Source organism: Bos javanicus, chromosome 16, assembly GCF_032452875.1.
Source record: "Bos javanicus breed banteng chromosome 16, ARS-OSU_banteng_1.0, whole genome shotgun sequence".
NCBI lineage: Eukaryota > Metazoa > Chordata > Mammalia > Artiodactyla > Bovidae > Bos > Bos javanicus.
Window position 1 is genome coordinate 61,381,451 of NC_083883.1, and position 25,211 is coordinate 61,406,661.

The 25,211-nt window shown below is 39.5% G+C and overlaps 1 protein-coding gene across 5 annotated transcripts in view; it reads left to right on the forward strand.

Annotated features, from left to right (window-relative positions):
- Positions 1 to 336: 336 nt before the first annotated feature.
- The window catches only part of SOAT1 (sterol O-acyltransferase 1), a 61,704-nt gene continuing 36,829 nt past the window's right edge, over positions 337 to 25,211 (forward strand). Inside the window, exons 1-3 of one of the 5 annotated variants that reach the window (XM_061383336.1) lie at positions 337 to 478; positions 2,939 to 3,038; positions 12,485 to 12,613. In XM_061383336.1, coding sequence (XP_061239320.1) covers positions 2,996 to 3,038; positions 12,485 to 12,613 — 172 coding nt within the window. In that variant the 5' untranslated portion in view covers positions 337 to 478; positions 2,939 to 2,995. Of the gene's footprint in view, positions 479 to 2,938; positions 3,039 to 11,866; positions 12,129 to 12,484; positions 12,614 to 25,211 lie in introns of all 5 variants that reach the window. The other 4 variants (XM_061383332.1, XM_061383334.1, XM_061383333.1 and 1 more) reach the window with 4 other exon arrangements.

Consider the following 25,211-nt stretch of genomic DNA (forward strand, 5'->3'; position numbering starts at 1 on the left):
CTGAACTGAAACTCGCCAGTCCCGCGCTATCAGGCAAAAGCTGCCTTTTCAGACGGGTCCCAAATTGGCTCGGTCCCATTTCTGCAGCACATTCGATCAATGGGGCAGAAATGGAAAGCAAGCTGCTGTCGTGAGAGTCACAACCTGCTTGCGAGAAGCTAACCAAGTCAACTGGCCAAGGTTAGCCGGGAGCTCTAGCCCTGGGCACCTTGCGCGCCCGGGAAGGGGCGGGGCGGCCGTGGGCGGTGGGCGGAGCCTGGAGCGTGATTACCAATGAAATCCTCAGCCGGCGCTGGCCGTGCGCGTGACGCTGCGTAGCGGGCTCAGAGGCTGGAGGCGGGGGAGGGGTCGGGAGCTTTATCTTCGTCTGCGGTTGGGCTGGCTGTGTTGCCGGCCTGGGGCATCAGAAGAGCTAGCGGCACGGAGCCGACCAGCCTGCCATCGGGTCTGGGACAGCTTCTCGGCTTTGCCTTCCGTGGTGAGGTTCCCCGGCCACCGGCCCATGCTTCCCTGTCCCCCTCCTCCCTTCCCGCCTGGGTCCGCCCACCTCTGCCTAAGAGGAAGGGGAGAGACGTGTCTGCTGCAACTCCGGCCCCGCGGGCCTGGCCTTGCCCCGGGGCTGCGGGGGAGGGAGAGGCTCTGTGGGTTCTGGTCATTTTGGGGGTTGGGGCGGGCGGGAAAGTTACCTGGGGGCGCAGGGGTGTCTGGCAACCTTTTAAATCTGAGGTTTGTTTGGTGTCCACCCTCAAATTCTGTGGCCTTTATCAAGCCAGTGGTAAAGAAAGTTACGAATTAGAAAACATTTTATTCCTGAAAAAGCGATACCACGAACTCAATCAGATTCAGCTTCAAATTGACTTGGGGGAAGAAAGTGTGGTAAATCTGGGTGCCAAAGAGTTTAATGTAGCTCATATTTTATTTTGCAGTATTAGGATGTAATTTTCTGACATTCTTAAATGTTAATAGGCATGCAGTTTAAGTGATATGTATATTCAGGAATTATTTGTAAGCGAGAAACAACGATACATTCTATATTCCACGTTTGTATATGGGTTAAGTGTATTGGTCACTTAATATTAAAGTGGATGCTTAGCTGTTTAAGCTACTATTTTTTCAGAGTCTGTTGAGTAGAATTCAACTTGAAGCATTTTCCCCCCCATTGTTTTAATTTGGACAGTATCGATGTATGGCTTATTAGGGAAGTTGTAGATTGTCTAGGCATGAGGACGGATTTTGCAAGGAACTTTAATGCGTAATTATTTTAAAATGCACGTGCGTCGCTGCATCACCTGCTGAGAGCTCGCCAGGATTTCACATTCTTAGGATAAAGATCAAAACACTACTGCCATGCTCATTTCCAGTTCAGTTTGAGCCGGTGTTCTCCTGGCTCTCTGGGCTCAAGCCATACCAGCTTTATTTTTGTTTTTAGAAAGTTTCTCTTTATTATCTCCTAGTCTTTAGGGGTTTACTCTACCTCTAATTCTCTAATTTCCTCCAGTATCAGCCCAAATATCTCGGGAAACCCACCCTGTCCTGGTTAAAACCTCCCAGCATTCTGTTTTCCTTTGCTTCAGTTCCTTATCAGTTGTAATGAGCTGCATTAGTTACTTCAACGCTTGTTTCCTCTACTAGCATTTCATGAAGGCTGGATTGGTCCATCTTATTTAGGTCTTAATTCTCAAGACTTAGCACCTTGCACAATGAAAAAGTTGGAGGACAGAGGAGAGGACTTTTGAATGAAAAATATTCTCTAGAGAAGGTTATCTGTTTCCTTGGAAAAGGAAAAGGTTTTTAACAAAGGCTCAAAGTTCAGAGCGGAGAAGGCAATGGCACCCCACTCGAGTACCTCTGCCTGGAAAATCACATGGATGGAGGAGCCTGCTGGGCTGCAGTCCACGGGGTCGCTGAGGGTTGGACACTACTTGAGCGACTTCACTTTCACTTTTCACTTTCATGCATTGGAGAAGGAAATGGCAACCCACTCCAGTGTTCTTGCCTGGAGAATCCCAGGGACAGGGGAGCCTGGTGAGCTGCCGTCTATGGGGTCACACAGAGTCGGACACGACTGAAGCGACTCAGCAGCAGCAGCAGCAAGTTCAGAGTGAAGTCGCTCAGTCCTGTTGGACTCTTTGCGACCCCATGGACTATAGCCCACCAGGCTCCTCTGTCCATGGGATTTTCCAGGCAAGAATACCAGAGTGGGTTGCCATTTCCTTCTCGGGGATCGTCCTGATCTAAGGATGGAACTCGGGTCTCCAGCACTGCAGACAGACTTTACCATCTGAGCCACCAGGGAAGCCCCTTAACAAAGAGTAGTTAGAGAAATTTATTTTTGGAATTTACCACAGGGTAAGTGCTTATACTGATCCTATAGATCAGAATGAGAATTTGTGTTCTTTAGTTTTGCTGATTGACTTAATGACCTAGTTCTTTGATATGTAAATACAGAGTTGTACTGCGGCCAGCCTTTAGGAGGAAGGAAGAGCAAGTTTCTGTTTTGAATTGCTACATTGATCTGTAAAGTGTTTCTCTTTACCACTACTCAATCTGGGAGTGTTGTAGCAAAGTCTTTACCTAGAGTAGGTGTTCAGTGCTTTATAGATTTACAGGTTTTTTGAAAGCTTAATTAATAAGAACACTGCAGACGGGCTAACTGAGAACACTTGAATACTTCTTTCTGGCACAGTACGTTTCAGTGGTTCAGTCCAATTTTTTCTGTTTTGCTTGTGTAAGACAAGTTAGATACTACCACACTGAACATACCAAAACCATTGAATTGATTGGATTCTTAAGGAATAATTGTTCAGTGTGTTATGTTTTTAAAATAGCTATTTAGTCAGCTTTATGTCACTTTGGGTGTAAATGTTTCTGTTGCCACTTACTGGCATGTGACTTTGAGTTGAGTAGTATTTCCGAATCATTTGCATCTTTTAAACAGAAATGTTAAGTGAGGTATGACCTGACGCTGCCACCCAGCCCTGTAAATGTTACTGGCATGGTAAACAGGAGTGCCTGGTTCCTTTCTTGCTGGACCTCTGGTGAGTCTAGTCTTATGATCATGATTTTTACTTCCTCAAAACTCATTTTGCAACCCAATTCAGTATATTTTTGTCCTTCCTGAAACCAACTGCAAGTAAATCGTACCTATTAATGTCCCCAGATTGTGAAATAGCCTATGTCCCACCCTCTTTTTGTTTGTTTGTTTCTCCTCTCTTTTTAAGGTCTTATGTAAATTTTCCATGATATTGACCGTAGGTTACCTCTTGAATCCTCTAACTTGATTTGGAACATTCCTTGCTCCTGGTTTTCCTCTCATCTTTCCTGGGCCTTTGTTTTATACAGTTCTTTAATTGCCTTGTAGTATTGGGAAAATCATAAATCACTGTTAAAGTGGGATAATAGTGGGACTTCCCTGGTGGTCCAGTGGTTAGGACCTTTTCCCTGCCTGTGGCCCAGGTTCAACCCCTGGTTAGGGGGCTAAGATCCCGCAAGCTGTGTAGCTCGCCAAAAAAAAAAAAAAAAAATCCTGCTGCATAGGTTGTTGTGAGGCTTAAATTAGCCAAAGTTATGGCAAAAGTTAGCTTTATTATTTTCTAAGTAATCTCTTTTCTTGACTTATGGTTTCTCCTGAGACTTCCTGCCTGTGCTTGGCCTATACTGCTGCTTGTATACCAATGAATCGTACATCTGTTTTCAGTCCAGTTGTGTATGTTCATCTTCCTGTCGACCGTCATCACTTGACTGACTCATAGGCGTATCATATGAACTTAACTACTCATTTCTCTTCTCCTGTAGTTACTTAGCTTAATGGCACACTCGGAGGCTTAGTTCAGAAACTCTTTTGGGATCTGTATTTCCTGCCCTCTGGATGTAGTATCTTCTAGGTGGCTCAGTGTTAAAGAATCGGCCTGCCAATGCAGGAGATGCGAGATACGGGTTCTGTCCTTGGGTCTGGAAGATCCCCTGGAGAAGGGAATGGCAACCCACTCCAGTGTTCTTGCCTGGGAAATCCCATAGACCTAGGAGCCTGGTGGGCTACAGTTCATGGAGTCACAGAGTCAGATAGAACTTAGTGACTGAGCACGCAGGCACTCTGGATGTCGGCACTTGGGTGTCTCGTAGATGCCTCAGCTTAATGTTTGTAAATTAATCTGGTCTCTCTTATCTCTTCTTCATAAAATCATTTGTTCTTTTAAGAAACGCATGTCATTTGAGCCTTACTTTAGGCTTTTATCATTTTGTGAGAGCTCATTGTTCTTCCTGTGGTCCAGGAGGGCAGAATTTCCCCCTTCACCCTTCTTGAGTTCTTTTCCCCCCCGCTAGAATTTGCTTTTTTTATTTTGATAAAATAATACATAACATAAATTAACCTTTTACAAAAACTTTATATTGGAGTATATAGTTGATTGAACCCCTCTTGAGTTCTTGATACAAGGTAGATTAACAGGAGAAAAAGAATCTTTGATTCATGGGCATGGATCTCTCATAGAAACAGGACCTAAGAAGTGAGTGAAGGTGGCGGCTCTTACATATTTTAGACCAACAATAAATTAAGAATTGACTGGACAAAGAAACTTAGGTTTGGGTGCTTAGTTAATAAGAATCTTAAGCAAAGTTTGGGCTTGGGTAGTAAATTAGCAAAGAAGTGCCGGGTGTTTTCCTTATATAGGCCTCTGGGCCCTGCATTCCCCATCTCTGGTGATAAGGATGTCTTTCTACTTCCGCATACAGGGAGGGCACCTTTTACATGGAGATTTTATTTCCTGCTTTTAGGAAAGCAGGACAGAGAGGAGGGTCAAAGTCTGTCTTGACAACGGCTCTTTCTTCAATACAGTCAGTGTGCCATTGAGGCATATTTGGGGGCAGCCTGCCCTGGGCCCCAGCACTGCCAAGCTCTCCTTTCTCTTAACACATCCTCCACCTTGCTGCCTTAATTCTTACTAAAAAACAAATACTACCTCAGACAGATATTAAGTCACTCTCTTGTTTAAAAGCCTCTATCAACTCCTTGTTTGTGTTAAGTTCCAGACTTCTTAGAATCCTCTGAGGGCCCTTGACTTTTTGTCCTTGCCCTTCCATTTCCCTTGTGTTCCAGTCTTTTCCTTTCCTTCCTTTTAGATCTAACCTAGATTTTACCTACTTCAGGAAACCTTTCCTAATTGCCCCTAAAGTCTATTGGGCATCAGACTTATATTCTCTTCATTATGTACGTACATCTGAGTTACTATTCTGTAATACTCCTGTAATTATGTTTTTATATCTTCCTCCCACTGATTTTTCATTCCTTGAGGGTTCAGACTGTTGGCAGTCATCGTTGTATCCCAGGGCCTGGTGTGTAGTAGACGTCAATAAAATGTTTGAAATAATAGATCTATCACCAAGGTCTGTACTTGTTCGTGTTTTCATAGTGCTTTTCATCTGGCTCCGTTTTGATGCCTGGCAAACTTCTGTTTCTTCTTTGAACTCTGGCTCTAATGTCACCTTTATGAGGACTTACCCAACTTCTCCAAGTGTTTGGTTATGCCTTTTCTTGTGTGTGTGTGTGTGTGTGTGTGTGTGTGCGCGCGCGCGCGCGTGCGCATGCACACACAGAAGGGTGCTAGAACAGTTAATGGGGTAGACCTCTGTATTATTTACAGTAAATCTCACATCATTGTAGAAAGTGATGCTTAAAATACCTGAATTTTCAGATACTTGACACCTATATTTTGTGTCAAAAGTTTAAAAAATTGTTTTTCAGTATACATTAAGATTTTTTTCCTTGCCTTCTGTGTTTAAATGACCATAGCCTTTTAAAAAAAGTGCCAGCGTCATTAAAGCATGAACTTCAGGGGCGTTCTGTCGGCCTAGTGGTTTGAATTCACTGCTGTGGCCAGGGAAGTAGGTCTGCTTTGATGCAGTGATGTGTTGGGGGACTCATAAGAAATGTAAGCCGTTTAACCTTCAGAGGAAAAACCTGTGCTTGCTTTCTCCTTTCTTCCTACTTTTATTTATTTATTTTTTTTCTTCTTCCTACTTTTAAAGTTTTCTTTATTGTTGTCTCTAATTTTGCTTCTGGATGTCAACTACTTTTTTCTTTTTGAAAATGGGGACAGGATTACCTACCTCAGGGTTATTGTTAAGTTTAAAGGAGGTAATATACACAAAGGTCTTACCAGAAAGTAATGTTTATTCTAATTATTTGAGTTATTTCAGGAGAACAGTCTCTCAAGTTTGAGAGGTTTTCCAGTGAAGTAAAAATCATAGCATTTGTTAGCAGATTTTTTTCATAGCCTAAGTTTGTTTTTGGGTCCAGAATGGCAGATGTTGATGAAAAATCTTAAGCTCTAGAACAGATTATTTTTAGGTATATCCATACAACTTAAAAACCCCAAACTAGTTGCTATATTTATCTTTTAGTATTAAAAGGTGCAGTTAGAAATGAACATGAGTTTCAGCTCTCATTCTAGCCTCTTGATGATTGTTTCATGAACATGTGAAAGGAAGTTGTTTTATTTTCTTACTGTGTGAAAATGCTTGATATCTATTAACTCATTCAACAAATACATATTAAGTACCGACTGTTCAAGCAGAGTTCTAGATAGTTGGATAAAGTGATGAAAAGACAGAATTCTGCCTTTCATGGGGATTATTCTTTTCATGGTGTAGACAGGCAATTAACACTATAATGTATTAGCCCATACATGCTCTGAAGAAAAATAAAGCAGGGGAAATAAGACTAAAGTGGGTGTGAGTGTTTATTTTAGTTGGGGGTAGGTAGGGAGTCCCTGGGGAGGGGACATTTGAGAACTTGAACAAAGTAAAGGAGGAATCTTTGAGGGTTCTGTGGGAGATGAGCCAGAGAGCGGCAACAGCAGAGACCTTTAAGTGGGAATAAGGTTGGATTTTCAAAGAAACAGCAAAAGGCCAAAGTGACAGGAGGAGAGCAAGTGAGAACTGTAGTAGAAGGTGGAGGGTAGGGAGATGAAGGCCAGGGAGGGGAATGGCAGATCATGGGTGGAGGAGTTACTCGACAGTGGTGAGGACTTGAAACAATTCGGTGCTTAAAGGATTTTGAGGTAGGGCAATGATCTGCTGAGATTTACCTTTTAAAAAGTTTACTCTGGGCCCTGTGTGACCAGAAGGGAGAAGATGAAGAGGGACCAGTTAGGCCACTACAGTGAGAAGGGTCGGTGGTTTAGGTTGTGCTGAAGGTGGTGGATGGGGTAAAAAGATGTTAGAACGGGATATATATTTTGAAGGCAGAGTAAAATGGCCCGCTGTTGGCTTGGTTAAGGGAAAGTAAAGAAGGATAATATGGGGTTTTTTGTTTTTAATCTGGGCAAAGACTGACTGCTAGTTCCAGTAACTGAATTAGGAAAGATGGAAGAATGGAGTTGGCCGGAACATCAGTAGTTCACTTTTGGTCCTGTTAAAGTTTGAGATGCCCATAAGACATCTACCTACATAAAGGGGTCCGGTAGGCCTTTGGATAGGAGTCTGGAGCTCAGGGAAATCTGGGTCTGGTGAGGAGAGAAGGGTATCATAGTGAGTGAACTGGTGGTGATCAGAGGGTTAGCCACTGGAAATTAGAATTATGGACATGGTGCACTTGTTGGTATCAGTAAGTTCTAGGGGAGGATTTGACTGGGACGTAAGAACAGCTTTTTGGAGAAAGAAGGAAGTCTAGGAACTTGGAGACCAGGAGCTTGGATCTAGGAACATGGATGTTGAAGTAAAAAAAAGTGTGGAAGAGTTACTGAAAGGGAGACAGGAGGAGTGAGTGATGTATTCATATTCTTAGTAAACGAGGGGAGTGATCAGGAAGACAGTACATACAAAGAGAAGTATCAGGTGTGATAATCTGACTGACCTATTTTAAGGAAGGGAAGGAGGAACAGTAACTTGGAAATAACAGGAAATGAGGAGGATAACTTCCTCTCCTGTGTTGTTAATAATAGAAGGGCAAGAAAAGACAGTGATCTCACATACAAGGGCAGTGATTCATGCCAGCACCTAGAAACCACTTAGAATTAATGACAGTTTGAATTTTTAACTTTGCAGTAGCTGAAGTAGTTTGCCTGTGTCTAGATTGGTAAGAGTGGATTCACAGTCCCATCTAAATGAATAGTCAAAAATTCATCTCTCTCCTTCATCTCACCTGGTTACAAGGCGTTCCCTTGCTTACACTCTTGCCCTCCTGTGGTCTGCTCTCCACACAGAGGCTGAAGGGATCCACCTTTGTAAGGAAGGAACAGTTGAACTGAGCGTTACTGTAATTTCCTTCCGTTTTCTGCCGCAACAGTCGTGTACTGTTACTGACATGGATAGCAGGAGGGACTCAGTTCAGACATCTTGTCATAATCTTGGATTTGGTCAAAATTGAGATGAAGCTTAGGTGACAGTTTTCCTTCCTAAATTCTGTGTGTATGACAGTAACAGAATTTATTAATGTTTTCTTGGAAGCCATATGATGCTTGAGCTGCATTTGAGAAAGTGTGTAATTATGGAACTCTGCCGTCATCTAACACCTATTAAGAGCAAACATGTAGAATTTGAGGGACAATGCAACTTTATATTTGTGTCATGTAGCATACAGGGCATAGATATGTAGGGATTGCATTCACTTAGTTAATTTTTTAAACTAGGTTGTTAATACACAGCAGAGTGCCAACATTTTATTATCTTTTTGTGTGTGTGCAGTAGTAGTTAACTTTCTAGATGTAGGATTCAGGGGTTGGAGGATTTACGTGAAGATGCAGTGTAATAGAGCAGAGACATTGACTGCCTCTTGGTATTGTGATACCACATCTTGAGTTTTCCCTGCTGTCTTATGGTTCTCTTTTCCTGCTAATGGAGGAAACTGAGGGCAAAGATACTAGTATAGACTATGACATAAAGGTCTTTATGAAGAGTTGCTGTTTTCTTCTTTGGCTCACTCCATTGATCTGTGGCAGTGTAATTGTGCAAACTCAGTACTTGTGCTTTAGCTTGTGAAGTTAGGCCTTACTCGCTAGGTTGATGGTTCCCAGTCTCATCACCAAGGACTCCTTGTAAGTTTTTGCTACAGTGTACTCAGGCTTAGATTTTTTTCCCCTTTTGATCAGTTTAACAGCATTTGTTTGTCAAACTTGGTTGTTGTTTTTTTTCTTTAACCTCTTTTACTGATTTCTCAGGGAGTTGATACAGTCTCAAGCCACAAGCAAAGTGACATAGCCTGTATTGCTTGCTTTATGTGACAAATGTAAAATTGTCTATTTCAGTTTATATTTGAAATATCCAAAGTAGCTTCCCCAGACCCTTAGTCTATGGGGCCCCCATCCCCAATCAAGAACAGTTGTCAATCTTATTGTTGAGTAGAAGGTGTAAAGCTGTTAACCGTGAAGGTGGTGCTCATTGGTGTTCTTCCATTGTAGATTTTCCTCTTTATTCTCTTAAGTTTAGAGAACTGTATCGTATTACTCAGAATAATTGGTTGTGGTATTAACTGATACATCACTTTCTGTATTAATACTTCCCACTAGATTTGGGGAATTCAAAGAGAAAATCCCATTTAGTCCCGGTCTTTAAGAAGCTTATGCTGAGTGGAAGAGGCAGATAGTATTGCCCACTGAGTGTATTAGTGTGACAGGACACACAAGGTGCGTTTGGACCACAGGGGAAGGTGAGGTGATCAAAGAAACCTTAGTGGAGGAGATGAGTCAGGGCCACCTGCTGATTAGAGTAGAGGCTGGGGAATCCAGTAGTTCTGGTTTTGAATCCCTTTTCTGCAGTTTTGAATCCCTTTATGATTTGGAGTAAACTAAATCACCTCCCTAAACTATGTTTTGAGACAGGAAAGAGTATATAGGAAGACATGGTGACCAAAGACAATACTGTGGGAATAAAATAGTTGTATTTACTTTAAAGATTATATTGAAATTAAAATAATAATACATGTAAAACATGTAAGGACTCAAAAGTAAGAGTCCCTATTTTTAATTCCACACTGTTAACCCCTGTATAATTCCTTTTTGAAACATCTTGGTTCTTCTTGCATCTTTTCTTTCTCTCTTCTTTGTCCCTGATTTCTTTTCTATCTCTTGTTGTCTTACTAGATAGAGGGCATCGCTCAGAGTTTAGTTGTCAGTTCTCTAATCTTTCGCGTTGAAGAATTAGATGTTCTGGCTTCCTCTGTCAGTGTTACACAAATGATTTTAAATTTACCAGTAACCCTGACCTCTTCCCTAGGTTTCTCTTCTTAATTGGATCTATTGTTCTCCTAAAATTTCTACTTGATATGTCGGTCTCCAAATTGTATCCATGATCCCTTGGACTGTAGCCCACCTGGTCCCTCTGTCCCTGGGATTTCCCAGGCAAGAATACTGGAGCGGTCACCATTTCCTTCTCCAGGGGATCTTCCCGACCCAGGGATCATGTCTCCTCCTTGACACGTGGATTCTTTACCACTGAGCTCTACCTGGAACTATTCCATAATTCTGCTTCATTTGATTTCAACAACAACAACAACAAAAAAAAAAATAGAAGGGAAGTGATCTAGATTTGTCAGATTTTTACTTTGCCAAGCATTGGTATTTAAGAAAACAATCAAATTCACCATGTACTCCATTTTGTATGTAAAGGGCATTTTAACATAGCTGTTTTAAAAGACCATAATCTTACGATTTTAAAATAATGTAGTGAATACTTTATTATGTTTTGCTTTAGACTGCCAAAAACTTCTGTATAGTTAAACACTGCTTTGGAGTAAGCATATTATAGTCTTGATATTGATCTGCCTAAAATTTGATTTTGATTATGTTTGTCAGTGCTTAAAATGGCCTGCTGCTAAGTCACGTCAGTCGTGTCCGACTCTGTGCGACCCCATAGACGGCGGCCAACCAGTCTCCCGTCCCTGGGATTCTCCAGGCAAGCATGCTGGAGTGGGTTGCCATTTCCTTCTCCAGTGCATGAAAGTGAAAAGAGAAAGTGAAGCCACTCAGTCCTGTCCAACTCTTCGTGACCCCATGGACTGCAGCCTACCAGGCTCTTCCATCCATGGGATTTCTCAGGCAAAAGTACTGGAGTGGGTTACCACTGCCTTAAAAAAGTCCTAATTTGTTAGGTCTTTACAGTTTGACCCCAGCTCTTTTTTCAAATCTTTTTCTATTATCGACTTAAGAAAAAAGAATCCAAACAGCAGGTGATGTTTTTAGTTTGGATCTGATCCAGGTTCTGATCTGACCCTGCCATTAGCTTTGTGGTCTTGGACAAGTTACTGTCATGAGAAGAAGCAAATAGTCCTGGAGCTGCTCTGGTGCAATCAACTAGGCTTTGGAGTTTCTGGGCGAGCCTGGCACTTGACAGCCAGGTCTTCAGGGTATTCTGTTGAACATAAATGGTTTCACTGAACATGAGCTTTAGACAAGACCATTCTGTCAACATGATGGATCAAGATAAGAATAAGATTATGTAATCATCAATGCTTGCCCAAGTCACAAAGAATCTAGCATCTGTCTCCCCAGTCTACTGGGAATGATTGTTGCTGTTTTGCCAGTCGCAGCTTTAGCCGCCCTCTACTCTGCCTCCTTATAGAGAAGATTTGTTGGTATACCCAATCATCAACCTGTCCTCACTTTCTGATAACCCTCAAGCCAGAGTGAACCCCTGCTTCTTTGGACTCTGCCCAAAATCACTTAGTCAGATCCCAAGCCCTAAATAAATCGCTTCAAATATTCTCTCCCTGGGATGCCCCACAGTTTCCCATGATACACATTCCTAATAAACTAGTCCAGCTGTTGGTATGTTCCTGGTGTATGTGTGGAAGGCATTGACCATAACTACCTGGAACCTTATTTTTTCTCATATGTGAACCAGGAGTAATAATAGGATTTTTTTTTTTTGACAGAATTTTGAAGATTAGACAGAAAACTTAAAGCACCTAGCAGAGTCCTGGTAATTAGTAAAACTCAACAGAAGCTTGTTTCTTGTCCTCTAACGAAGTAGTCTGATCAGTCATGGGCCCCTGAGCAGGGCTTACAAGGACCTTGCTTTCACCCTTTCTCACCCATGGAGTCCTCCGTTCTCATCCTTCAAGACACAGGTCACATACCTTCTTTCCTATGAAACCTTTGCACCTCTTAATGATCTCTTCTGTCTCTGCACTTCAGGTATGTATCATTCTTACCACCCACTTGACTATTTATCGTGTTCTTTCCTGTGGCATCTTTTAACTTACCCTTTACTTAATTCTTAATTTTTTATGTACTTATGCCTTGTTTGTTCAACCTTTTTTTTTTTTTAAGAATGGGGGCTCTGTTTTGAAACCAGCCAATGATTTTTATCAAGACTGATTTCTTCATTATTTGTTACAGTATCTTGTACTCAGAAAATGTTTAAACGTGATTAAAAGTATAACAAAAGGAAGAAAATATATCATTCGTCACCTCCCCTTAAATATGGTGATATTATGAAATTTACCTATGCCATATCCTTAGTTTAAAGCTTTTTACATCTTCTTTCCTAGACAGCATGGTAGTGGGTGAAGAAAAGATGTCTGTACGAAAACGGCTATCGAAGTCCAGTAACCATGCTGAGGAAGAGGAAGAAGGCCAGAGAGACTTTGCAGAGGAGTCCCAAGAGGCGCCTACTAATGGTGAGGCTTTTACTTTTTCTGAGGTGAATTAATGAAATCGGGAGCAAATTCAGTGTTCCTGAACAAGGATTACCATCTCTTTAGCTCTTAACTCCCCACTCCAGTACTCTTGCCTGGAGAATCCATGGACGGAGGAGCCTGGTAGGCTGCAGTCCATGGGATCACTAAGAGTCAGACACGACTGAGCGACTTCCCTTTCACTTTTCACTTTCATGCATTGGAGAAGGAAATGGCAACCCACTCCCGTGTTCTTGCCTGGAGAATCCCAGGGACGGGGGAGCCTGGTGGGCTGCCATTTATGGGGTCGCACAGAGTCAGACACGACTGAAGCGACTTAGCAGCAGCAGCAGCAGCAGCAGCAGCTCTTAACTGGCTGTGGTGTGAGGCATGCGGGATCTTAGTTCCCCAACTAGGGATCAAACCTGCATCTCCTGCAGTGGAAGCTTGGAACCCTAACCACTGGACCACCAGGAAAGTCCCTCTTAAGCTCTTAAAAATGGATATGCTGGCAGGCACTGTAAAGTGCAGAGGAGAGAAAGAAATTAAGAGAATAGAAAGGAACACTTCGGTTTCGTTACCAGTCAGAGCCGCTTTTGATACTGCTTGTGACACTGGTATGTGAATCGCTGCACCTCATAATAGAGGTGAGCTTTACTGATGAAAGTGGAGTTTGCAGTGTATGGTTTAGTTTTATGTGTTTGATAACAAAGAAACTAAAAAATAAGCCCTTTTAAAGTGATTCATTGAACATTTTGTGGGTATCTACTATGTTTTAGACATCATTCATTCATCTTATTCAGTTCTTCAACTGCCTGATTCCTATCAGTATTTACTGGTGTTCTGCTAAGTGGTGCAGCTCCAGCAGTGATCGGTACAGATGTGTTTGCCCTTGTGAAGCTCCAAGTTAAGTGCATGAGAACCCCTCTCTCCGCTTTAACATAATTAGATTATTAGAAATAAGTGCTACTAATTACTCTTTTAATAGCTGACATTAGCATAATGAGCATAATTAGCAGGGTACATAACCTAGGTAAAAATCTTGGGAGAGACAGATGAGGGAATTGTGTTAGTTCTCATGTCCAGGTTTGGTTAACATGAATGCAAAGAAGACTGACACAGTACTTGTTTGTTAAGGTCAAGGTTTATGCTTAAGACTGATAGACTGGTAAACACAACTTCACTTGTTGTCATCTATTGCATCAGGCTATTTATTTTTGCTGTGACATTTGTATAGGTTTGATTTCAGTGAGGATTTGAAATTTGAAGCTTGTTTGGTTAACAGATAGGTGTGGAACTTTTTGAGATAGGTTATCTTTGGCATCCTAAGACTTTTTTCATAAAGAAAAGCTTTTGCTTTTCCTGTTCAAATTTAATTGTAAATTAAATGCAGCCACTGGATCAAGAATATAAATGTTGTTGCTTAAGTTTGCATAATGAAGTTTATTGATTGTTGGACTCTTAATTAGCTATTTATGAAATACTTATATTTGCACATGAGCTAGTTTTAGTGTGGCTTTAAAATGTGAAAATTGTGCAAAATGGTGAGCCAACATTGGTTAGAAACCTTCCCCTTCCATGATTTAGGGACTGGGTGCTAAATCACATTATTTTTATTGAAACTTTCTGCTATCGGATGATTTTCTCTCTGTGTCTCTTTTTTTCTTTTTTTTTAAATATAAAGACAGAAAACTTAAAGCACCTAGCAGAGTCCTGGTAATTAGTAAAACTCAACAGAAGCTTGTTTCTTGTCCTCTAGTGAAGTAGTCTGATCAGTCATGGGCCCCTGAGCAGGGCTTACAAGGACCTTGCTTTCACTCTTTCACATGTATAAAATACTTTATACATGTATTTAAACATGCATAACTTCTACATGTTTTCAGCACTCCTTATTGTCTTAGTTCATTAAGTTTTAATCGGTTCAGATTTTAGTGCAGATAATGAAAATTGAATTATTTAGCCTGAAACAAGAAGTCTGAGCTTCTCCTTGTTTTAATGTAAGTAATGCTGATCTGAAAATAGTGTTTCTCCATTTACTTTAACAATGATTCACTTTGGGGGAGTAAGCAGGCTCCTCCGTCCATGGGATTTTCCAGGCAAGAGTACTGGAGTGGGGTGCCATTGCCTTCTCCAGTTGGTTCCTGCAGGTACCCTTTATCAGGTTGAGAACATTGTCTATCTATTAATTTACAGATAATACCTATTTTTCACTGCCTTTTATTTTGCTACATTGTTCATTTGATAGCTGATTAATGAGTAAAGGTAATATGATGATAAATGGGGCTTCCAAGGTGGCTCATTGGTAAAGAATCTTCCTGCCAATGCAGGAAATGCAGGTTCAGTCCTTGGGTCTGGAAGATCCCCTGGAGGAGGAGATGGCAGCCCACTCCAGTATTCTTGCCTGGAAAATTCTATGGACAGAGGAGCTTGGCAGGCTACAGTCCATGGAGTCGCAAAGAGTTGGACATGACTCAGTGACTTGAGCATACATCATAATAACTACTAATAGTTTATCATATACCAGGCACTATTTTAAGTGTTTAACAAATATTAACTTGGTTAGTAGACTTCTAGTTATTTGATTTTAGGGTTCTTTGTGATACGTACATAAATGTTTGAACAGAGAGAACAACCTGCCTTATGTAAAAATTGAGAGTCTCTTGGCAAAAATAGATGAAAAAAAGTGAATATCATTGTTCTTGTGTAATTTGGCACCTTCATTCAGTTTATGCATCTAATCATAAAACTGACTGGTCTAGGTAGAGCTTTAATCAACTAAGTAGATTGAGAACACATTTTTTCCCCTTAGGGTAAAACCAAAACATGTTTGTTTTAGAAAGTACAGATAAACAGAAGTTCATGTGTCTATGATTTTTTCCTTGGCTGTATTCCTAGAAATGGTTTTTATTTATTTTGGCTGAACTGGCCCCATCAGGCAGCATGCAGGGTCCTAGTTCCCTGACCAGGGATTGAACCTATGCTCTCTGTAGTGAAAGCACCGAGTCTTAAGCACTGCACTGCCAGAGAAGCCTCTAGAAATTGTTTTTAGGTCAGTGGGAATAAATGCCTGTAAGATTTTGGGGCTGAGTATTGCCAAATCGCCCTCCGGAAATATTGCACTCCCAAGTAGCAATATGAGAGTGCTTATTTTATTTCTTCAGCCTTTCTTCAGTCATGGATGTTATGTAACCTTTTGAATAAACTCTATGGCATTTGAGAGATGACAGATTCCACTTTACTTGAAAAAAGGCTTTGTACAATGAGGCATAATTACCAGCAGCAATAAAGTTATTGAATATTAATTAGTACTTTTTATAGCTTTTAAGGTCAAAAGAGTGAGTTAACAGTCCTATGTTAAAAAAAGGAATTAAATAAATACAGTGACTAAATGGTATAGGAGACCACCTGCAGTGGGAGTAGGGGGGACAGTGCTTTAGAATGAAGGGGAGTGTCTCACAGAGGAGGTAGAATTTCACTTTAATCTTTGAGGAGGAGACTGGGAAGGGGCTTTTAAGAAAGCCAGGTAGAAAGGAATGGGTTTCAAAGGCATAGACTTAAGACTGTACAGTGTTATGTGTGTGGTGTTTTGTTCATTTTTGTAGAGGATTGTGGGGTGAGAAGGTAGTTCAGAGATGGATTTGTGCTGTTTTTATTTTTCTTTTACAGACAAGAGGACAAAATTGGAAAGGCAGAAGGAAATAAGCGGATAGGGTTTGGAGTCTAACTATATATGCAGTCATTGACTGACTGCTTACTGGGTTGGTTCCGTTAGTGAATAGGTTGTTCAATAAAGTTCTTGGTGAAAATGAAAAATATGTCTTATTTTTACTTAAAACTGAACAAACTTCTTGGCCAACCCAGTACCTATATGGATGACTTATAGCCGTCAGACATACTTAGATTTTTTTTTCCTTAGGCAAAACCAAGGAGAGCAGCTGTTAAAGCATTCTTTCACTAAGTTCAGAAAGGTATTCGTTTATCTTCTTGCTGATGGTGCTGGCAGCTCTTCTGTTGCAGATCCGAAGTAGATTTAGGAACTCCCTGCTATATAATACACTAGCTGGGAATTTTTTAATCTATGACAAACCTTCTAACATTTCTATTAAAAGTTATCTCTGTTGATTTTAAAATAAGATTATATGATATTGTAAAAGTTTAATGGTAATAGGACCAAATCCTCTCATTGCGTATATGGGCAACACATACAGTTGATGCAGGTGTGGTGACAAAAAATAAATCAAAGTTAGCTCTGGTTGAGTAGTGTAGTTCAGGGTTATTTCAGTTGTAGGATAGAAATCTGTTTATAGCTTAAAAATTATAGACCAGGTGAGATTGGTATGTCCATTTATTGCCTTTGCAGTTTACCAATATTATACCTTTAAGATATAGATGAACTTACTTTTGTCCTCATGATAGATTGGGGCTATTTCCTCTTCAGTTGTCCTTGTTGAAGAAGTAAAAACAGTTTGATTTAATTAAGAAACAAATGGCTGAACTGTGCTTATTAATTTTAAAATTTTAAATAATGTATGTTCTTTTTTAAAAAAATCAAATATTGTAGAAGGTTATAAAGTAATAATTCTTCCCTTAAGTAATTCTGTTTTGCTTTTCTGTTTTTTCCTACTTGTGGAATCATATTGGGGATCTTTTCTGCAATTTGCTTTTTCTAAACTTTTAAATTCAATATATGTAAGTGAAGTTGTCTTAAAAGTATCTGTGTAGCACTTCTGTTGCACAGTGAAAATTGCTCAGTCCAACTTTTTGCAGCCCCATGGACTGTGGCCTGCCAGGCTCCTCTGTCCATGGAATTCTCCAGGCAAGAGTACTGGAATGGGTTGCTATTCCTTTCGCCAGGGCATCTTCCTGACCAGAGATCAAAGTGGGTCTCCTGCATTGCTGTTAGGGGCTTTACCATCTGAGCTACAAAAGAACCCTGTTGCATAAATGCTTAGTAATTTGACTTGTCCCTTTTGGGTGGACATCTGGGTTGCTTCCACGAATTTAGACTATAAAAAGTACTGCAGAGAACATCCTTGAAACCATGTCCTTGCTTACTTGTACTTGTAGGATACATTCTTTAAAGTGAAATCGCAGGATCAAAGAGTTTTTTCTTTTAAAATTTAGATATTACTGTCTTTCTTAAAAATGTTATACCAGTTTATCCTGCCATCTATATTGTTTCCCTGTACTCTTGTTAATATGTCTGCTAATCTTTTTTTAAGCTTGCTAATTTGAAGGGTGGAAAACAGTGTCATATAGCATGAATTTGTTCTTATGACTTATGAGGCAGAAAACTTTTTTCATATATATACTATATTTTTTCTTCAAAAGCCCTGTCCATTATTTTTTGCCCATTTTTGTTCCCTATCAGATGGCTGTTATTTTTCTTTTGTTTTTGTGAAGAGTTCTTTCTATGTTAAGGCAGTTCCTCCCTTTGACTATCATACACTATGAGTATTTTTAACTTTATCTTTTGACTTTGCTGATAGTGTGCATGTGTAGTTTTTATGTGGTCACATAGCTCTTGTATTGCTTTTAGATGTCTTGTCATGCTTAGAAATCATCCAAAATTATGAAAAAGGAAAATGGATGATTTTTTTTTACCTTTATGGGTTTTTTAAGATTCAATGTTTGATCCATCTGGAATTTATTTTTAATAATAAGTCAGCTGGGATCTAATTTACAGTTTTTTGAAATGGCTACCCAATTGTTTCAACATTATTTATTAAATCTCCTTTTCTGTATAATACTTATCACCCTCATTTCTAGTTCAGATTCCATTTCGCTGCAGTAGGGTAGATGTGACTAGTAGAGAATTTTGAAAGGTTTTTTGAGGTCAATGGAGCAGTAGAGGATTTAGATGGATTATACTTTTTTTTTTTAATTTCCCCTTTTGCTTCTAAGATTGATAAATGATTGATTCTTTCAAGGACTACTCCTAAACGCATCCATCCTATGGACATAGGGATGGCTTTCCCATGATGGTTTTAGATTATATATATCTATGTGGAGAGCAAGGTAAAGTTGGGATGACGGTTTCTGTGGTATAGTCAATGAGAATTTTTTAGAAAATAACCAGGATTTTAAAATGAGTCTGAACTTCTCTAGGAAGTAAAAACTTGCTAGTCAGTGCCTACGCATTAGCTAATTCTGTACTTTACCACAAAGATACAAAGAAACACTAGCTAAAAGAAGTGAAACTTGAAACATGGTTATTAGTCACTACCATGTAGTCCTTAGTCATCTTTAAGAATTTAATCACTATAAGTAGCACTTGATTTTTTAAATTGTAACTAATGAATTTTTAAAAACTTTTACTTTGTTTTGAGCTATAGCCCATCAACAATGTTGTGGTAGTTTCAGGTGAACAGGGAAGGGATTCAGCCGTGTGTGTGTGTGCATGTGTGTGCGTGTGTGTGTGTGTGTGTGTGTGTGTATGTATGTATATATATATGTATCCATTCTCCCCCAAGCATTCCTCCCATCCATGCTGCCACATAACATTGAGCCGAGTTCCCAGTGCCATACAATAGGTCCTTGTTGGTTATCCATTCTAAGTATAGCTGTGTGTACGTGTCCTTTCCAAACTTCCAAACTGTCCCTTCCCCGGATTGAAATTTCCCCCCGCAACTGAAAGTTTGTGAGCCTGTTTCTGTTTTGTAAGTAAGTTCATCTGTATCACACTTTAGATTCTACATCAAGTGATACCATAGGATATTTATCTTTCTGACTTAGTATGATAAGCTTTAGGTCCAGTCATGTTGCTGCAAATGGAATAATTTCATTCTTTTTTATGACTGATCAATATTTTTTTTTCCTGATCTCTATGGCTAGAGATCAGAAGATGGGTTTTACTTCAGGCTTATTTTTTTTTTTTTTTTTTATTTTATTTAACTTTACAATATTGTATTGGTTTTGCCATATATCAAAATGAATCTGTCACAGGTGTACATGTGTTCCCCATCCTGAACCCTCCTCCTTCCCCCAGGCTCATTTATTTACTGGTCATGAGACTGTGGGCAAGATGGTTAGTGTCTTTGAATCTGATTTCTTTGTTTTGAAAATAGAAATGACACCAGCTGTCCTTTATTTATCTATTTTTGGCTGTGCTGGGTTTTTGTTGCTGCACGGGCTTTTCTCTAGTTGCGGTGAGCAGGGCCTACTCTCCAGCTGCCATGCGTGGGCCTCTGTATACCGTGGCTTCTCTAGTTGCAGCTTCTGGGCTCCAGAGCACAGGCTCAGCAGCCATGGCGCATGGGCTCAGGTGCGCCTCTGCACGTGAAATCTTCCCAGATCAGAGATCAAACCATGTCTCCTGCATTGGCAGATGGATTCTTTACCACTGAGCCACCAGGGAAGCCCCTAGCTATCTTTTTATCTCACTGGGTTGTTATAAAGAATAAATGTGATGAGGTATAATCAACATTTTATAAATATTGAAATTTTGCAGCAAGTTTTTATTTTTTTTGGCCCTACCACGTGACATGCAGGATATCCATTCCCCAAGCAGGGGTTGAACCCAGGCCTTGTCAGTGAAAGTCCAGAATCCTAACCACTAGGCCTCCAGGGAACTCCTTGCAGCAAGTTTAACAAGGATGAGGATTTGGAAATTTGGAGACCATAGTGACTCCAGAAAAGAAGGAGTTACAAAAACAGGTTGGGGATGAATTACTAGTGAGAAAGTGAAGATAGAAAGTATAAATCACTTTTCTAGGACATGTATTGAAAAGAACAGCATGGGTCACAAAAGATGAGGTTCGTTGGAAAGAGCTGCCATTTGTTTCCAAAGGGCATTGTTTCCAAAATTTCAGTTATTTTTAATTTTGCCATTATCTCTGTACTCTATTTACTATTATAAAGATCACTGAAAAGTCCTCCTCCTAAGCAATAAATTCTGTAAAGTCATAGGCTTGTTTCAGTTACATATTTGTTTCTAAAATGATAAGTAAACATGTACTATTGGACAAAAATTCACAGATTTGATTTTGAGTACCACTGATGACATCCATATAATTTCAGCAAAATTTTAAAGACTGCATTGTCTCTGAGTGTAATGTGGGTGCTATAAACTACTCAATGTGTTGAATGATTTGAACAGTTTCTCAAAAGACTTAAAAAGGATCAAGGCAATAGTTTAAAGGGTTAGTCTTGAAAAAGAGATGGGCTACCCCTTTCTCTGACACAGGAGTAGTGGAGAAGAGGATTAAAGATAGTGAACATTAAAATACAAGATATTTTAGGAGTTGGTACCTAAAATGATCAATTGAAGGTAAGGTTGCCTGGTAAGGTTGGGACTTGAAAAAGGTGGAAAATGTTTGGATCTATGCTTGTGATGAATGTTACAGAAATTCATCAAGAGGCAAAGACAGATACTACATTTTTTATTGCAGGCCTGGTTAAGACTTAACAGCATCAGTTTATATAGTGGGCCTATTTTCTATATTATTTCTGCAAGGTGTGGCAATTCAGAATCAGAAAAAGCAGATAGCAATATCTGGGATTGGGATATGGCTTGGCAGGTTCAGGAAATTGGTGGTGGTGATGAGGGAAGGATGGAAATAATGACAGAGGGTTAGTAACTCTTGGCTGGGTAAGAAAACTGGGAAAGCAAAAGAATAATTTCCATGAGAAGAAAATCTGTTTCCTTATGTTTCTTTTTAGAGCAATGAAATCTTTTCTAGAAACTGTCCAACAGACTTCTCATATCTCATTGGCCAGAACTAGGTTATAAATTAGGCTGTCTTCCTTTTGCCTCTTTATTCTTTTCTACCCTACTTACAGTCCATAGCGTCAGCCTCCCAGGGCACAATCAATCCAATGGCTCCCATGCCCTCTTGTTTCTGGTAGGGTTTGGTCATGGTTGGGTTGGACAGCCCTGATAGGAGATCCAAGGGCAGAGAGTAAGGAGTGTTTTTGTAATGTCAGTTTCCTTTGGGCTGGGTAACCATCACTTCTATTCAGTTCTTTCCAAAGTGTTCTCTTTGGCTTTCCTTGGCTTTTCAGGATAGTAGCAGTTTTTGGTTGTGTGTTACTAGCCCTAAAATCTACACCATCTTTTGTTGTTTTTCTTAAATTTGTTGACACATTTATAAAAAAGTTCCTTCTAAACTCTTCTCAGTAACTATAAGTGGGCCATGTCTAACTGAGTACTCGTGCCCATTCTTGAAGCAGTCTCTGGCAAGGGGAATGAGACACATACCCTTGTGAGGGAAGCACCAGCCTTGTTCACCATAGTCCCATGAGATTATAAAAAGAAACTGTGCGTGTATGTCAGCCAGACTTAGAGTAAATTTAGCCATCTAGAACAGAAGTTGTCATACACAACCACTTTCATTCATTTATGCCTGTAGCGCTTCTGGACCATATGGCCCCCCAAACCTAAAGTTCTCTCTGGCCCATTACAGAAAAAAAATTGCTGATCCCTGATCGAGGACTATACTGTTCAGTATGGTGTGGTTGAACACTTGAACTGTTGCTAGTCTGAACTGATTTAATATTATAGTTGTAAAATACATACCACATTTCAAAGACTCACTTGCATCTGTTTTTCCTTTTTCATGTGGCTCCTAGGAAATTTTAAAATACATATGTGGTTCACATTTATATATCTGTTGGACAGCTTTGATCTAGACAGTAACTGGTAACCTAGAAAGTAAGGAATTAAAAGCTGCCCTTTAGCACAAGCCTCTGTTAAGTACACTAGGGCTTCCTAGGTGGTACTAGTGATAAAGAACGCACCTGCCAGTGCAGGAGACGTAAGTACAGTATTGTAAAGCTGAGAGAGCTTGGCACCTGGAGGCATTTGACTCACGGTCAAGTCCCAGAAGACCCAAGTCCTTACAAGTCTTCATGCTGTTTCCATTGCCTGAGTACCTGTTCCATTCCGAGTACCTGTTCACTGTGATTTTTCCTTATCATTTGAGACTCAAATATCAAATATTGACTTCCTCTGCAAAAGCTCACTCCACCCTCACGATTGCACAGCCCTTCTGTGTATTGTAATTATCTGTGTTTGCATATTTCTACTGAGAGCCTAAAGGAGGGGGCAGTTGAAATACATGCCTAATACCCTGAATGTATTGGGTTCTCAGAGGATTTTTACATCATGAGTAAATATATAATTGAATGAACAAGTGAGTTACTAATTTAATAAGTTTGGTTATTTGTCTTTTCCTTCTGGGTAACACTGGCAATAAATTTGGCCTAGTCGTATAAGTATAGGATTTTACAGGAGTCAGATTTAGTGAAAAGTCGTGAAGAAGCAGCCCAGGTAGAAAAGCATAACTTTCTGGAGCTGTTTAGTATAGGCCCCATTGCTCTCATTTACATTTTAATATCAATAAAAGTATTATAATAGCACAGTACAGTAATCTTTTATTTAACATAAAGATTATGTATAGTACAGTCTTTTTCTCTTTTTAAAAGGTGCTAATTTTAGGAAGGTCTTCATTAAAACTGGTTCAGATTAGATTTTTGATACTTCAGGGAGTGCGTTTTTAAATATTCAGTTCAATGTCGTAGATTCTACAAGTGTGAGGTAGTATTAATGAAGATAAATGTCTCAAGCCTGACTTCTTAGAAATCAGTAGGTTAGGAAAAAAAAAAGTCGAGAGTAGTGTTCTTTAAGGATTTATCTTTAGGTCTACTGGTAGGTATTAACAGTTAATGATCAGTTAACAGTGATATTAATGATTTAGACAGATATTTCAGACACTGCAAGGCACTCAGACCTTGTTTATCACTACTTCCGAGTCAACATTTTAGAAATTTAGAAGCCTTGAGTTTACTCAGGTGGTTGGTTGTCTGTATATAGATCCTTAAATCATTGGATATTCGCTTTTATGGCATTATTCTTTTGATTTTTATGACACTTAAGTTTTGGTGGATAGCAGGAAAGTAATTTTCTTCTGAATGTTATATGAGGTTAATTTTAAGGTGAAAGAAAATGAATTTTAAATGTATTTTTCTCTGACTTTATAGAACGTTACTATTACTTGGAGTGGGGCCTTCAGAGATTCTAGTCTAACTGGGAAAAAGTTTCCCAGCTTTCCAATCTCTGACTCATCAAACCAATTTGAAATGGTGGTGATGTTATTTATGGATAGACACATTCCTTTTGGAAGTGATGCACAGTAGTGAGAATTAATCTTTGGTGTCTTCTTCCCCATCTCCTTGTGGTCATTAGTTGAAGGAAAGAAGCTTCTGTATTCATTTATTTGTGAATCCATGGTCTGATCGTAGTAGAGAGCTAAATAAAAGTATTTTTTACAACTGATAGAAAAGTGGATATTTGTTTCACCTTCATATTTCTTGCCTAATAAGGTACCAGTTTGATACCAGTTTAATAAGGAACCATATCATCAAAACTTATCATCTTTCCACTCCCAGTGCCATTGTTTTGACTTATGGCAGTATTATTTCTTGTCAGGATTTATTGTATTTCACTTCTGTGATCCTTTCTTTCTCTCCTGCCAGAGAGTGGACTTTTCTAATATCAGATCATTTATTGTTTTGCTTAAAATTCTTAATTTCCTCAAAGCTGTTGTGATACAGACCGTTCATGGTATGACCTCCAGCCTCCTTCCCAGTCATAAATTCCACTGTTATCAACGATTAAAGGTATTACTTCACTGCCTTCTGGCTTCTTCTGTTGTTGGTATTGATGAGTCAATACCAGCATAATCGCAGTTCTCTTGAAGGTGATATTTTCTTTCTTGTTGCTTTCAAGGGCCTTTTGTAGTTTGCTTTAAAATAAACCTTTGTGTAAAAGATAAATTAAAAAAACCTCTGTATTATACAGTTTTACTATCATATATCTTTACCCAGCTTGGGATTCTTTGATCTTCCTTTGAGGACTGGCATTTTTTAACACTTGTGGAAAGTTTTCAGCCATTACTGCTTCAAGTTTTTTCTCTCATTTTAGGGCTTTTATTAGATGTATTTTGGACCTTCACATTCTCCATGCCTTTTTTCCAAGGTGATTATTGTGAAAAGATATAAATAGAGGATTAAATAAGTTTTATTTCAGTCATAAAAATAGTAGACCAATAAAATTGACGTAGAAGACTATGTAAGACATGCAGATATTAACAGTCTAACAAATGAAAACAGTGTGCGTAATGACTCCATTTTTATAATATGTATATTTATAATATTTAATATTACTATTTGATATTTACCAAAGTAAAAGAACAGATGATATTTACCAAAATATTAGTTACTCAAACACCATAGGGTAGTGGGTGATTTTGTTAGAGTTTTGTGGGGGCAGGGGGTTTGGATTTTTAAAATTTTTCTATAAATGAAAACAGGGAGTCTGTTCTCATTTCTCTTGTGTGTTTACCTAGGAGGTGGAATTTCTGGCTCATACGGTAATAACTCAGTATTTACTTTTTAAGGAAGTTCCAGACTTTTTCAAAAGCACTACCTTCTCAGCAGCAGTGTGAGAGGGTTTTAATTTCTCCGTATCGTGGTCAAAATTTTTCCTCCTCACTTAAACTGTTTTATTTGTACCAAGTAGTTCCACTCTTACAAACTTCATTTTTACAAGCATGTATTAACACTTCTCTAATTGCGTAACGGAACACTTGTCACATCCAGT